At 35.4% G+C, this 15,139-nt stretch overlaps 3 protein-coding genes across 4 annotated transcripts in view; 2 read left to right on the top strand and 1 right to left on the bottom strand.

Annotated features, from left to right (window-relative positions):
* Positions 1-2,757, top strand: part of LOC109841580 (GDSL esterase/lipase At1g54790-like) — a 12,008-nt gene extending 9,251 nt beyond the window's left edge. Inside the window, exons 2-4 of the mRNA XM_020410540.1 lie at positions 557-723; positions 1,262-1,532; positions 2,265-2,757. Coding sequence (XP_020266129.1) covers positions 557-723; positions 1,262-1,532; positions 2,265-2,533 — 707 coding nt within the window. The 3' untranslated portion in view covers positions 2,534-2,757. The remainder of the gene's footprint in view (positions 1-556; positions 724-1,261; positions 1,533-2,264) is intronic.
* Positions 3,446-8,363, bottom strand: LOC109839956 (UPF0603 protein Os05g0401100, chloroplastic). Its single transcript, XM_020408427.1, has 3 exons — positions 7,846-8,363; positions 7,036-7,228; positions 3,446-3,800 (listed from the first exon to the last, which is right to left on the bottom strand). Exons 1-3 carry the CDS (start codon positions 8,245-8,247, stop codon positions 3,553-3,555), a joined length of 843 nt encoding a protein of 280 aa, XP_020264016.1. The 5' UTR covers positions 8,248-8,363; the 3' UTR covers positions 3,446-3,552.
* Positions 8,494-15,139, top strand: LOC109839957. 2 transcript variants are annotated; one of them, XM_020408429.1, is made up of 7 exons: positions 8,494-8,904; positions 9,068-9,147; positions 12,418-12,478; positions 12,774-12,831; positions 12,930-12,987; positions 13,339-13,411; positions 14,852-15,139. In XM_020408429.1, exons 1-7 carry the CDS (start codon positions 8,557-8,559, stop codon positions 14,861-14,863), a joined length of 690 nt encoding a protein of 229 aa, XP_020264018.1. In that variant the 5' UTR covers positions 8,494-8,556; the 3' UTR covers positions 14,864-15,139. The 2 variants fall into 2 exon arrangements, with proteins under 2 accessions (XP_020264018.1, XP_020264017.1); XM_020408428.1 differs by lacking the exon at positions 14,852-15,139 and adding an exon at positions 14,238-14,572 and having other exon boundaries at positions 8,495-8,904.

The raw sequence follows: 15,139 nt of genomic DNA, 5'->3' as shown, positions 1-15,139 counted from the left end.
TTTGGGGGGGGGGGTAATTTCAAAATAGATGATTTAGGGGAATAACATGAAATATGAAACATTTGGGGGACTAATATAAAAAAGTCTTTCTTTTGATAATTAATTAAGGCACATGTGCTCTGCACGTGTTTGGGAGAGGGGAAAATGGGTAGGCATTTCACGTGCTCTTTGGGCTGATTAAGTGTGACGTGTGAAGGATGTAGGCGAGTAAAGGCAGTTTCTATCAAAAATAAAAACTGAAGGTGGTAAGTATCAAGTTTGCTAAAAGTTAAGGTAGTTTTTATCTAAAAATCCTAATTGCAGATAGACCCCTTCTAGCTCTGTTGTTACAGATAGACCCTCCGAGTGAAAATATTTAGACCCTTTTACACTCAAGAGTCTATTTGTCAAAAAAAAAACATTTTTCTCTCTCTCCAAGGGTAAAAGAGTAATAAAAATTCACTCAGGGGGTCTATCAGTGACAATAGAACTCGAGGAATTTATCCGCAATTAACCCTACATTAAGTTGTGTTATACTGCATAACATGACATAAAAAAGTTTCTTTGCTCTTTGCAGGCAACAGATTTAAGAGATTTATTCCTCAAGCAGATTTCTTCAGCAAAGGGTTGTACATGTTTGATATAGGGCAAAACGACATTGCTGGCGCATTCTATTCCCAGTCAGAGGACCAAGTTTTGGCTTCTATACCTGCAATTTTGTCAGAGTTTGAGACTGGACTCAAGGTTGTGCATGTACTCTTTAATTTCAAAGTTGGATTTTTCAATTAAAATAGTTAGGTAAACAAGTATAAAATTTCTGCGAACGCGATAACTCCTGCCTAAAGTACATTTGCTTAACACAGTGCTGAATATTATGGTACAAGCTGATTTATTAAGATTACGCAAAAGCTGAGACTGTCCTTGCAGTTTTAGACATTAGAAAATTCACCCAAAAAATCTCTTCTAATTATTTTCAATCAGTTGAGTATAATATCCAATGCATCTGTTATATCAGACCCCTAAATCTTCATATTTCAAAAATAGACCCCTCAAATCCATTAAGTTGTTTTGAATTAGACCCAAAATCTATTACCTGTTAAGTTGTTTTAAAAAAAGACCCACATTTAACAATATGAATATTTGAGGGTTTAAAATAGAATTAACAAAGATTTGGGGGTTTAATATAACAAAAATCCTATAATAAATATTTCTATGTCATGTGTATAGCTTCTTTATCCAATTTACTAATCATGAAAAAATCAACTCATTTTTCCTTTTCCAGGAATTGTACGATCAAGGTGCAAGGAGGTTCTGGATTCATAATACAGGTCCACTAGGGTGTTTACCTCAAAACATAGCTCAATTTGGTAAAGATCCATCAAAACTGGATGAGCTCGGATGTGTAAGCACACACAACCATGCTGCAAACCTTTTCAATCTACAACTTCGTGCGCTCTGCGCGAGATTGAAGGGCGGATTTGGAGATGCAAATATCACTTACGTCGATATCTTCTCCATAAAGTCAGATCTTATAGCAAATTATTCTAACTACGGTATGTAACATCTCATTCATGAGCCATTCATCCTCCTCTTCCATTTAAGGCCTAGGGGTGTTTGGTAACAGGCAAGTATGGAAAGTGGATCAAGTTTGCAATGTGTCTCAAATTTTCAAAATTTCATGTTTGGCAATAGTAGAGACGCAAACAACCCCGCCACTGCACCAAAACTATGAGATTGTGGTGAGGGTTATAATTTTATATGCTAACACATCCACCACAAGTTGAATGTCCTTTTTATGGGCTGAAACCAAGACTCATGCAACAATATCTATTTTTTAAAAATATGCTTTAAATTTGTGACCAGTGAGAATTTAACTTGGGTTGCTCTGGTACCATGTCAAAGGAGTTGTCATTACATCAAAACTCTGGAGTTATGATGAAGGTTGACAGTTATAATTTTCTGCGCTTAACACCAAGCAATCAAAAAGTGAATGATGCCACATTAGCATATTAACTCTACACTTTCTCCAAATTTTTGAGAAAGCAGATGGAAAATAGATGCAAAGTGAATGAGGAGGAAGAGAACTCTACTTTTTTTGTTCTCTGCTTATCATTTCTTTATAGATATTCACTTTCCACTGTAAACTATCTATAACAACCAAGCGAGAAATAAAGAAATTTAATGCTACATTAGCTGCCATCTCAACTCTTCACTTCCTTTATTTTCTATCGACCAAACAAATTTGCATATAGAAGTAATGAGAAAGTACATTCTCTTATTTTCAGGATTCGAGAATCCTATAGCAGCCTGTTGTGGGTACGGAGGACCACCTATAAACTATGACAGCAGAATTGGTTGTGGACAAACAAAGGTGTTGAATGGAAGTTCAGTAACAGCTAATGGGTGCAATGATACCACCAAATACATTAATTGGGATGGGATTCATTACACGGAGGCCGCAAATTTGCATGTTTCATCACAAATACTCACTGGGAAATACTCTGACCCTCCATTCTCAGATAAAATGCCATTACTTATAAAGTTAGAGCTGTAAAGATAATGTTCAAATGTTCCCTTTGTATCCTTGATAATATTGTTGATGATCAATCAAGTTTGATGTAGAAGCAAGTGAGACAAATGTGATGCTTATTTTCCCCCCCTGCATATACATAAATTGTTGGCTATTGGTTTTAACAATTGTCTTTTTCTGGGGTTAAATGCTGTATGCCAAAGCTAAGTTTTTAGTTATTTGATACAACTCAGTTGAAAGCTATTGGAAGAACATGAAAAAACTATAACATTATTGTGAATTTGCGTATTTTTAGTCCATCACTTTCTTGCAAATCGCTTGAACATCACTTGAACCTGCTGTATAAGATATCAACCATTAAACAAAACAGGACTATTTTAATAAAAGTATGTTTACCCTACTTCCTAGCTTTTGAATATGTGTTTTTCTATTTTTTCACTTCCATGATTTAACATTGTCGCGCACACATTAACATAGAAGTTAAGCATGAATCCTTGTTCTCTTCTAACCCCCTAATGTTTTTTAATATGCATTCTATATTCTCAAATACTATTAAATTAGAGATTCCCCTTCATTAATTTCCATGTGTCCCTATTCAGCTTGAAAATTTATGGTTATATATTCTTTAAAGTTTTCCATCTATGACATACAAAGTAACAATACCAGATATGTCCACGTATGAGTGTGCATGCATTCATGCCTGCACATTTTTGGTACATGTTCCATATGATGTGAGAAGTGTATTACAAAATAACATGATGATTTCATAATTTGGTGTTATAATATCACACACCTTTTGGTATATTACAAACTGATTCGTGCTGGATATACTTTGATATTAAGAAATATAAAATTTCTATCTGGTAGCATATATAATACAAGCACATAGGTCATGCATTTGTATATACTTTTTGTGTGCATACAAAATCCAAAAAAAAAAAAAAAAATCAACTGATACCATACGATTCATAAATCTCTGTGCATGTTTTTGAGTAATATATGAGCATAAAATTTTCAGTAACAATTGCTACACATAAATAAGCCTACTTCTTGGACACATAAGCATAGTATTGTGCCATTGGAACAACAAAAGCAATCACTAGCAAACCTCCGACAACAAGAGTAAACTGTCCTCGCTTCTCCTCGGTTTCTTCTTTGCTTTTAAAGTTGGATTCACGCTTGTTCTCCTTAAACGTCGGCCCACCAGGATCTGGTAGACCATCAATAGCTGCCACTAGACGTTTGGCAGTGCTTAGCATAGCTTCGTTGTACTTTTCATCTGTAGCTAAAACTGCGAGATGGAAGATTGATTATTTCTTTGGCTTTCTTTATTGAGGTTTTCAGCAATTAAAAGTTTTTTGGGGGTAAATTTCACAAAATTACAATGTATTTTGGAGGTTTTGTACAAAACTACCATGCCTGATGGCAGTTGGGGCAAGTTGTCATGTGCTCTAAACGTGCTCTGCATGTGACATGTTCTGGATAATTTTGACCTTATATATTTTATATATGTTCTGCATTATCCTCTCTCCCCCTCTTCTTCTCTTCATTTATAAAGATAGTTTAGACCGTTTATCCAAGACATTAAAGTTGATAGCAATAATTTCCAGTAGTTGGTACTTTTCGGGAGTTTTGAAAGCTAATGGTAGTTTTCTCTGATGAAAAAGAGTATAGTAGTTTTGTGCAAAACGGTTCAATTCATAGTTTTATGAAATTGATCCAAGATTTTTATTCAAGTCTCCACATGTATTCTATGACTTATTTCCCATCTACCTAATATACTAAAACAATACCCAGGATGCCACATGTTAATTTTTTAGAGAATTGGACACATGTCCATTTTTCAAAGAATTGTCATTCATCTTCTATGTAATCTATACAAATTCTAAACTTTCAAATATTCATACAAATACTAAAACTTTCATATACTATCATCCATCAATTAAAGCTTCCCAAATCTTATCTATTATACACAAATTACTATAAAAATTGTTGTTTGTAAAATTGAAGATGGTTATAATGTTACATCAAATTCACACCTTTGAAATTTCATAAAGCATTGAAATGTAACCTCTCTTAATTACCATTAATTACACTAATTGTCACCTATGAAGCACGGACACACATAACATGAAGCCGTGTCGTGTCGTGTCCGTGTCGAACACACGTATCCTATGTATTTTTTAGGATTTGCCTCGTGTCGGCGTGTCGGATGGCCATGTCGGATCCGTGTCCGTACTACATAATTTGTCACTACCTCATCAACTCAATTTTCACTAACGGCCAAGCCTGATCAACTTCCCCACTCTTTCTCAATTCATCTCCTCTCTATAAATCTAGCAAACTAATCTAGGTAAAGTATTCTTAGATTCCTTTCTTTATCATTAGCTCCAACTCCATAAATGATGCATGTGATTGTTGATAAGTATGCTCGATTTTGCTTTTCTTATGCATCCATCTTGCAGATTTAATGCTACACTCCATTTTATGAAAGTAATGTATCAATTTTGTTTGTGTATTTTTTGTTATTGGTATATAAATATATCCCTTTTGTTGCTTCTTTGTTTATAATTCCCCCCATATATTGCTTCTTTGTTTGTAATATTTCCTCTTTGTCAGTTATTTGTTTGAAATTTTTCTCAATGAGATTTTAATATCCAACTTTCCTAATAGCACGCTGAGGAAATATATTGTATGCAAAACAATATTCACAATAGGAGTGTAAATCGTTTGTACAAATTCAATTAATGGTAATCCGATATCACAAAATTATGTTCAATTGTAGTTTTGTTAATATCAAAGTTGATGAAGGTGCAAGTATGCAAAGCTTAAGTACCATGAACTTCGTGTATAATAGAGTACTTGAGGTAATTAAAATTTTACCCGTATCCTTAAGAAAGATACTAATATTTTATATATTAATAGTGTAAGTTTAATTTTTCTTAATCATATTTAAGGATTTATGTATATTTAGAATTTTTAATTGCTCAAGATACACCGTAGTTTGTGAAATATACCTATTTTTAGTTTAATTCTCATGTTCAGGGCTCAAGCTAATTATTAAATTCACATATCACAAAGATTGAGCAAGAAAATATAAAGTGAAAATTTTATAATTAATTTTAAAAAAATTACCGCAGTATAGCGCGGGTAATGACACTAGTTAATTTTAAATAAATAGGCTACTGACAGACTTAATCCTTTCACCGCAATATAACGAAAGCATGTGTAACAATCAAGCTTAGGTGCAATCACAAAAGAGTTCAACATACAACTTTAAAGGATAGTAAAATGTTCAATCCTGGAAAGAGGTCAATAGCTAGGTGCACCTACTTCAGTAACACGGAGAAAGAATTGCTGCAGATATCAATTATTGCCAAATAATTTAAACACAGTGATATGTAAAAATAGGTCAATGGAGTGGTTTAGAAATAAGATCATATTCCAACTCCAAAAGGATAACTAACATTTATCCCTATTTCCTCACTTTTGGTTAATTTCACAAATCCCCCTGAACTTTGGGGTTTTGCACATAACCACCTGAACTTTAAACTTTTCTTATTGTACCCCTGCCTGCAATTGGCAAATAACTAAAAAAAACCGAGAGGAAAAAAAACCCCTCAAATGGGGGAGGGGTGTATGTTGCTCGTCAATGAAAAATGATTAAAATTGGAAAAAAATTCTTGCAAGGAAATTTTACTTATTTTCCAGTTACATAGGCGCTGTCGCGCAGCGCGCATCGCGCGGGGCGGGGGGGGGGGGGTAGTAAGAAAATTTTATATTTCAGGGGGTTTAGTGCAAAATCCCAAATTTCAAGGGTTTATTTTTGAAATTAACCCATTTTTTCTATTTATGGTCATAACATTTATAAGGTCAATTTAGAAGCCAGAACAGACAATGTTTTAAATATCGGATATCGGGAAAATATCGGATGGCCAAAATTCATATCGGATTGCGGATATCGGGGAAATATCGGGGATATGTGGTAAATATCGGAATGCTATAATGAATGTTTGCATACATAGTATAACGCATTAAAATATAATCTCAACATATGTAATAAAATTTAAGCATACAAAATATGAATAATATATGTTTAGGATCGCTAATTAACCTTCTAAAACAAACAAAAGTGCAAAGCAACGTTGCAACATTCGATCTGCTTTTTTTAGGGAAAAATGTCATTTGATATAATGGGAAAATCTTGATATCTCGCCCAAAAATTCCAAACACGGTATATTATTTTGCAACAAGCTATATAAAAAGATATATTGATCCACATATCGGCTAATATATCAGTCATATCGGGGATTTATCACTCAAAATAGCCAAAAAGCGATAAAGGATATTTAAAGACCATATCGGTTGCGGCAAGCCCTGTAAAAGGATATATCGGGGGATATATCGGGCCATGTCGGGGATATTTAAAACAATGAGAACAGATAATTTATCTTTCATTAGTTGGTTAGACAACGATAAGGACTCCATGAACTTGCAAAAAAAACTCGCCAAAAAAGTGTTTTTACCAGGGAGATTCTCTGATACAGTAGCGTCTAGAATTGTATCTCCTACAGCTTGAATGAATGCTGGTCCTCCTGTGATTGCCCCTTCCTTTTGGCTGGTTACAAGCACAACTACACCTTTGTTATTGCCTTCTTCAATTGAGGGATACCATTTCTCCAACACTTGGTCAGCATACTCAAATGCATCTGCTTTACTCTGCATTTACGTATTGTAGTCAAACTGAATGGCTAATTCTTGGAACCTCAATTATCTTAACTTTCAACACCTCTACTATAACGGGACATATTAATCTAAGAAGACATGGAAATCTTACAAGTGCTATTTTAGGCAATTCCATTGTGAATGTTATATTAATTTCATGGTGATATTTCATACATTGGCCAAGAAGGAGAAGGATAAGAAATGTACATATCAATATGAAAGGTTTTGACCCTCTCATCGACACCACTAATATTTTAGTACTGACAAGCCAGATATATTCTTTTAATTTCAAGACAAAACCCACTATTTTGTTTTTAATTCTCTTTCTAAAACAGCTACAATGTTTAGGTGGCAACAGAGTACATCTAATTTTGAAAAAGAACCAATTATCCTCTACGGAAAAAAATTTCATGTCCGGAGGCAACTTATTCTAGAAAACTACTATAGAGACGTAGTCAAGAGATTGAATTATGTGGCGGGAAAAAGGCAGACGGTTTGTCAATCCATTTTATGCAAAACTTTGGCAGTTAACCCTATGAAAAGCCTCCTTATCATCTCAAATAATGTAACACAAGCATTTCAACAAACATATAGCAAGCGGTAAACTATACCGTGAGCTTCCGAAGGGTGATAAAATTAATGTGCAAGTTCTTCCTCGACTCAAGATCAGACATTAACCTCTTTAAGTCAGACTTAGTAACTCTACTCAGAACACCAGCATCATCAACAACATAAGTCTCAGTCGGCGGCCCTCCGCTGAGAATATCAAACTCCGAAGCGACTGCAGAGTCCAGAGGGCAGAAGTTAATGGCCAGAGAGAGTGCGGCCGCAGCGAGCCCGTGCTGGAGGTAGGAAATGAAGCTCTTTTGAGAGGGAGTTGATGTGGAGATAATGGGTTTTTTGAGGGATGAAGAGACTGATATGGGTTTTTGTTGTATGGGTTTTGAGAGTTGGGGTTTGGGGGTTTTGAGGAGAGCAGTAAAGGATGAAGGAGAGGAGATGAGGGTCTCCATTGTTGAGGGGAATTGAGGTGCACTGAGAGAGTGAGAGTATTTGATGGTTTTCTTTAATTTTTTTTTTTTAGATGTATTGATTTGGATTGAATTGGGTTTTGGATTTTGATTGGTTGGCTTGGTTTGAATTTGGATAAGGGGGCAGCCTTTTTGTTCTAACGTCCAATGAACGATTTTAGGCGGGGAGGGCATTATCGTCGTTTCCTATACTGAACAAATGACGAAAGTGCCCCCATTTCCCTATCTCTTGGCTGCGGCTCTCTCAAAGCTGAGAGCTTTGTTCTTCTTCCGTTGCTGTATCAATGGGAGATGGCTGTTCATCTCCTCACACCATTCTCCTCGCTTCCAAGAATCCCATCTCGAAACCCTAGCCCTAGCCCTAGATCTCCTTTGATATTCAGGCCAAATTGTGGGTTTCGCTGTTGCTGCTCATCCTCCAGGAGAGAAGCGGTTACTGTTGCCTCAGTAACCCTAGCCCTAACCCTAGCCACTGCCCTCTCTGTTAATGCTCAAACTTTGGGGGAATTGCCTCCTCCTCCTCCGCCGCAAAAGAAAGCCCTAGACGGGATTTGCAGCACAAAATCTTGGTTCCAGTTCTTTGGCGATGGATTCTCGATTCGGGTGCCGCCTCAATTCGAAGATATCATGGAGCCAGAGGTATAAAAGAGAACTTTTTTTTTATTATTGCTAATAAACAATAAGTAAAAATTGGGTTGTATTAATTTTTATGCTTCTACATTGCAATTTATTAACGTCTTAGATGCTAAGTTTTTAGCTATGTTCTCAACCTGAATTTAGTTTGGCTTTATTTTGTTGGTAGGATTATAATGCAGGATTGGCATTGTATGGTGACAAAGTAAAACCCAGGACTTTTGCGGCTCGTTTCGCCTCTTCTGATGGGTGTGTGACTCATAGACTTAGAAGCTCAAATTGTTATTTTTCTTTGCCAATGTTGAAGTGCTAAGCTTTCTTTTATCTGTGTACATTCTTTTATCCTTTTTTTATCATAAATAAAAACTCGCCTTCTTGGAACATAATCTCTGTTTCGTGTATATTGGCTTGTTGTTGTTGTTGTTGTTTACTAAACTTCTTTTAGCTTTAAACTAATTAGTCCCTGTCTAGATTGTAATCTAATTTAAAGAACTAAAACATAATGTGGAAAAATGTGATACGCTAAGGAAACGCCACTGGACCTATATATAGGAATATGATTATTAATAGACACATTTTCGATGGTTAAAATGGGAAAATGAGCGATGCATGTAGTTGGAACTACAGTAAATTGGTTGTTCAAAAGTGTATGAAAATCACTCTAAGTGCTAATTTGAGAGGGGAGAAGTTGGCCTCAACCCAATTCAAGAGGTTCATAAATCACAACACAAGAATCCTGTTTTCCCAAAGCTTCCATCTTTTACCCTAAACAAATTTCACATCTATCTAGTGCCTAAATTTATTAACTTCTCCTAAGCTTTTGATATCTTTCTGAAAACTATCATAACCTTTTCTGAAAATTTATTACAAACTTACATATGAATTTCCGGGAAAACATATCTATAGATAACTTAAAGAAAAATCCAAATGTACATTTGTAATAACTTCTTAATAAAGAACTTCATTATAGTTTTCAGAAAGATCAATAGTTTTTGATACATCCTTAAAAATTAGCCAATAGGTAGATGTGAAATTTGTTTAGAATGAATGAAGAAAACTTTAGGAGAACTGAATTCTTTTTTTGCTTTTGTGTTGTGATTCATGACCTATTGATTGTGTTGGGAATGATTCGGGCTTCATCCCTTGTCAAATTAGCCTGACTTCCCATGCACTGATCATTTACTTTATTTTGAATCATCAAAAATGTCTTTTATCCATAAGTATCAAAGTACGTTCTTAATAGTTTGTGTGGAATATGATTGTTAACGGATGATAAACTATAGCACTTGTATATTGGAATAGATATATAGGAATAATTTGTGGAACTTCAGCTTCTTACAATTCTTTTATTGAGAACTTTATCATATTCCCATCTTCTGTAGAAACATGTCCTGACTTCTGAGTTTATTAATATTCACTACTATTATTTAATATGTTTTTCATAAACATTACAGCTGTAGAAAGAGAATGAAAGAATTTTTATATCCCAATGCATACAATTAGGGGTGTTATCGGTGCGGATACGGTTCGGATATGTCACTTATCATATCCATATCCGCTTTTTATAAACGGATACGGATACGGATACGGATACGGATCATCTTCGGTAAGAAAAAATCTTAACCATATCCGCACTTATCGAAAACGGATACGGTTCGGATATTTGAGAATCGGATCGGATATGATCACGGATATAAACGGATATTCGACAAATGGATATGAATCAGATATGAATTAGTACACATATGCATAAATTACAACCAAATAGATAAATGTATGTAGTTGTAGGCTTCTCCTTAATTCACATATAATTAGAATTACTCTATATAGTAATAGATAGTTTCTAAAGGCAGTTATAGAAATGTAATATAAAACTTTCTGAGAATAGTTTCTTAGAATAGATTGTAAACAGAAGACTCCTCTAAGAACAGGCAGCAGACACACAACAACCAATTCTGAAAACAGTTACAAAAATGTAATATAAAAGATAAAGGATCTTTCTCAAATAAAATAAAATAAAAAATAAACCCAGGTGATTCCACCTAAATCTAAATAGACTACTTCATAATAGATTAAGTGTTGTCATTAAACATCTAACTCATAACCTAATAACCCAAAATGGCTCCTCCAACCAGCATTAATCTGAGCTAAATTAGAAGACTAGGACAAGATAGATGATATTGGTTGAATATTTTGGATCAAGACATAGAACATGGACTCAGTTTTTGGCTCTCATCATGGACATAAGAGATCAACCTTCACAGAGTTAGTAGGACTCTATCATGTAGTCCAGGTAAACATGCAATTGTCCTTCCAACGCTCTAAATCCATTACTCAACTTTTTTCACTTCAATTATGCACGTCTTATGGATACTCATTCACCAATTAATAGCAATCAAAACTTTACCTTTATGATAGCAATACAAACCGCTGGTTCACATGATCCTCAAGTGCCTTCCTCAGCAAAATCCTCTCCGCTTACTCCACTCAAGACCGGACACGCTCCTCCCGATCCGAATCCAACTCCTCCTCATCTACCAACACGCGCCAGTCTCCTCTACATAACTCCTTATATTAATCTCATCCGAAAACGCTCCAGGCCTCTTCTCTCTCTAAACTCCCTCTTCAGCAATCAATCACAGACCTCTCCTCTCTCTCTCTCTCAACAATCAACGATGGCGAGTTCGAGGTCGAGTTCGAGCGGTCCGCAGTTGACGGATGAGCTTGATATCGTGATACGCACGATCCGAAACCTTGATCTCCTGGAGATGTGGAGGCCCTTTTTCGAGCCGTACAATCTGATCATTGTTCAAGATGGGGATCCCACGAAGACGATCAAAGTCCCCCGAGGGTTTCGACTATGAGCTTTACGAGGGCTGGAGGCGGTGATTCACAAGCCTAGGGTTTTACTTTTTAGTTGTAGTTGGGTTTTGGGTTAGCGGTTACGGGTTTGTATTTGTAATTTTGGGACCCAATTACCCGAACCATTATTACATTGCGGATATCCGTATCCGCAACCCTCATATCCGTATCCGAATCCGTATCCGAAAAAAAATCCGAAACCGGATCCGTATCCGAAACCGTATCCGCCCGGTTTTAAAATTAGCTTACCATATCCGCATCCGTTCGGATACGGATGTGGATCGGTTCGGATATATCCGAACCGTTTGGCACCCCTACATACAATGCATGTTAAATGCATCTATGATACGTGTCAAAGAAAGATTAGAAAACTGTCAAAAAAACATCTGGAATTTAAAAAATAATTTATGAATCTAAGAAAAATGACTAGCAAATATGCAAGGACTGTCAAGAGTGGTTGTGTCATATGCTTTTGGGAGTCATGGCTTCAACGCAAGTTTTTCCATGGTTCAAAATTCTCGGTGCACTTCATGATATATCTATCTTGTGATATTTTTACCATGTTGCTCAAGGCAGTGTATTATACATATTATGGGTTTTTGCAGGTGGATCTAGATCGGTCTTTTTTGTTGTATAATCATTTTCCTTGTGATGTAGATCAGAAGTTTTAAGTGTGGTCATTCGTCCAACAAATCAGCTCAAGATCACTTTTCTAGAGGTTTGTGGACTAATTGTTTGGTCTACTCATTTTTCAAGTAAACATAGAAAAGTTTATGCTTACGTTTCTGAGTGAAATGGTAGGTAAAAAACCCCTATTTTAATTAACAAGAATTTAATGAAACATGCCAAAAGATTACAAGTGACTCCACACACTAAGTAAATGCTGTTGAACTTAATATAGGTTGTTATTGGTCAATACTATAGAGTCGCAAATCTCACTTTTTTTTATCAACAAGTACTAAATTATTAATATTTTAGTTCCTTCAGATCATTATTCTATTTCCAATGCACAGGCCAAAGATATTACAGATTTGGGATCTCTTAAGGAAGCAGCTAAAATTTTTGTCCCTGGTAAACATATCAATTTTTTGTTGTAATTTCCAGTTGTAATGAGCTGCTCCCTTTAATTTTGTAATCTTTGTAACTCATGAGTTAATATTTTTCAATAGGAGGTGCAAACTTGTACTCTGCCCGGGCCATTAAGATTAAAGAAGATGAAGGTTTCAGGTAACTGTAAGTTCACATTATAAACATGTATTCTACCCATGCCTTTTGTTTTAATTTGTATAGCTGTAAATATAGTAATACGTTTTTTGGAAAGAAAAAAGAAACAAATAGTGGTTGAAAAACATATGTAGAATATAGTCTTAATAAAATACTAAAGTGACAGCATTCCTTGTATGTCAGCTGCATGTGATAGAAAAAAAGGTTTCAAGCTCTATTCCTGTGTCTTGTTCCAATGCATATGATCTCCTTAACCTGTCTTCAGGGAAATACATTATTGTATATAAAGAATTCATGATAAATCTTTTAAAATAGGGGATTTGTTGTTGCTCATGAAGGGTTGGTTGCTTTCAGGACTTACTACTTCTATGAATTTGGAGATGATGTTCAGCATGTTGCTTTAGTTGCTGCTGTTAACAGTGGCAAGGTATTTATGTTTCCTCACATCCATTCTTCCTATCTATTCTGCCAAATGACTGGATTTCCTCTGTATATGTTTTAGTTTCTTCGTTTTATCAGTGCAGAATCAAACAGTGATATGGAACACTTTTTCTCTCCATCCATTATGAGGCAACTCATGTTGTGAAATTTATCTAGATTTATCTTTAAACTCACCAAACTAAGACGGTAAAAAATTGTTTGTTGTATGCAAACTGTAGGGATTACTAAATGCAATTATATGTCTGCTTTAGCATATACTGCAATATCTCCATAAGTATGAAGAAATGCCCAATCCAAAGAGCCCTATACTTTTATTTGTTCTCGCGGATTGTATCCAAACACCCTGGCTAGGCATCTATTTACCTGCATCGCCTACTTGATTGTGTCATAAGATTTAGTGCAGCATTTTGTATTTCCTTGATTCATTTTCACCCCTTTCTGCACATATAAAGAGAGATAAAACTAGAAAAACTACAACATCGAGTACTTCCTTAGTTTGTAGTAAATGTAGAGAAAAGGAGCTAGTGATAACGTAGGTATTTCTATGCATCAACAGGCAGCCAATTTTTTTGGGAAACCCCTTTCCCTCCCATACTGTTTTTGTCAGACATTTAGCTTTGGTGTTTAATGCCTGAATGCTATATGAGGCTTTGGTATACCCTAGTTTCAAAAAGTTACTATCTTGTTGAGCTGCACTTTTAATAAACAGTTTTGATATCTAATGCCAAAATATTCTATAATGTTTTCTTTTCACGTGAGGATCAGTTAAATATCTACTGCTGCCTCTAAACTATCATTTCCCTTCATATCAGGCATACATTGCTGGATCAACTGCACCACAATTTAAATGGGAAGATGATGGCGTCAAATTACGTTCTGCCGCTATATCCCTTGTAGTTTGATAAGTTCATTGATTAAAACATTTGGTGCAGTGGATGCCTGCATAATTTTCTTTATGTAAAGAGAGCTGCCCCCCCCCCCCCCCCCCCCTTTAAATTATGACCAGTTGAGAACATGCTCATGATATCTTGTGCGCAGGAAGAAAGAACTACGTAAAGATATTGTTGGTGGGAACTGGAACTTAATAGCCTTGAGATTTTTTTTTATTATTCATTTATTTAACAAGCATAGAAATGTCTTCAACCTTGTTTGTTATTGTTTCTTTCGTTGTTTCTGTCGTTAGCAGAGTTGATGGTTAAAGCGTGAATATCTTTACTTACTAGATATTTCCCTACATTTTTGTTCCTGTTTCCCACTTGTAGCATTACTTACTGGTAACGTAAACAACTTTGTCAGATTTCGAAGATCGTTAGGTCGATGTTCTTTGTGAAAAAATGATGATAGAACATATTCTTGTCGCTTCAATTACAACTTTTTTTTGCCTCAGTGTGTTGAAAGTGTTAACTTGCATGTCCTTTTTATGCAGGGAATCTCTTAATCCATGACATGTCCTAGTGTTTGCAGCGTCATTTCCGTTAATGCTATGGAAAAAGCGCACGTATCTGATTCTTACCCATCATCTTTTCAAGAATACCTTTGCTGCATGCCTTTTGGATGCTAAAGAGAAATATTCGACCTGTTCAACTCATCTTAAACAGGGTTTTCAACTTTTGTTCTCATTCTTTGCAAACTTTTTCCTGTTTTTTGCTGGTTATTGTATGTAGAATTCTGGAGTCTAGACTAATATTTTCGGCTGGAACTCAAGTATAAATCA

This window comes from Asparagus officinalis, chromosome 5, assembly GCF_001876935.1.
Source record: "Asparagus officinalis chromosome 5, Aspof.V1, whole genome shotgun sequence".
Taxonomy (NCBI): domain Eukaryota; kingdom Viridiplantae; phylum Streptophyta; class Magnoliopsida; order Asparagales; family Asparagaceae; genus Asparagus; species Asparagus officinalis.
Note: the sequence above shows the minus strand (reverse complement) of the source record. Positions and strands in the feature narration are given on the sequence as shown.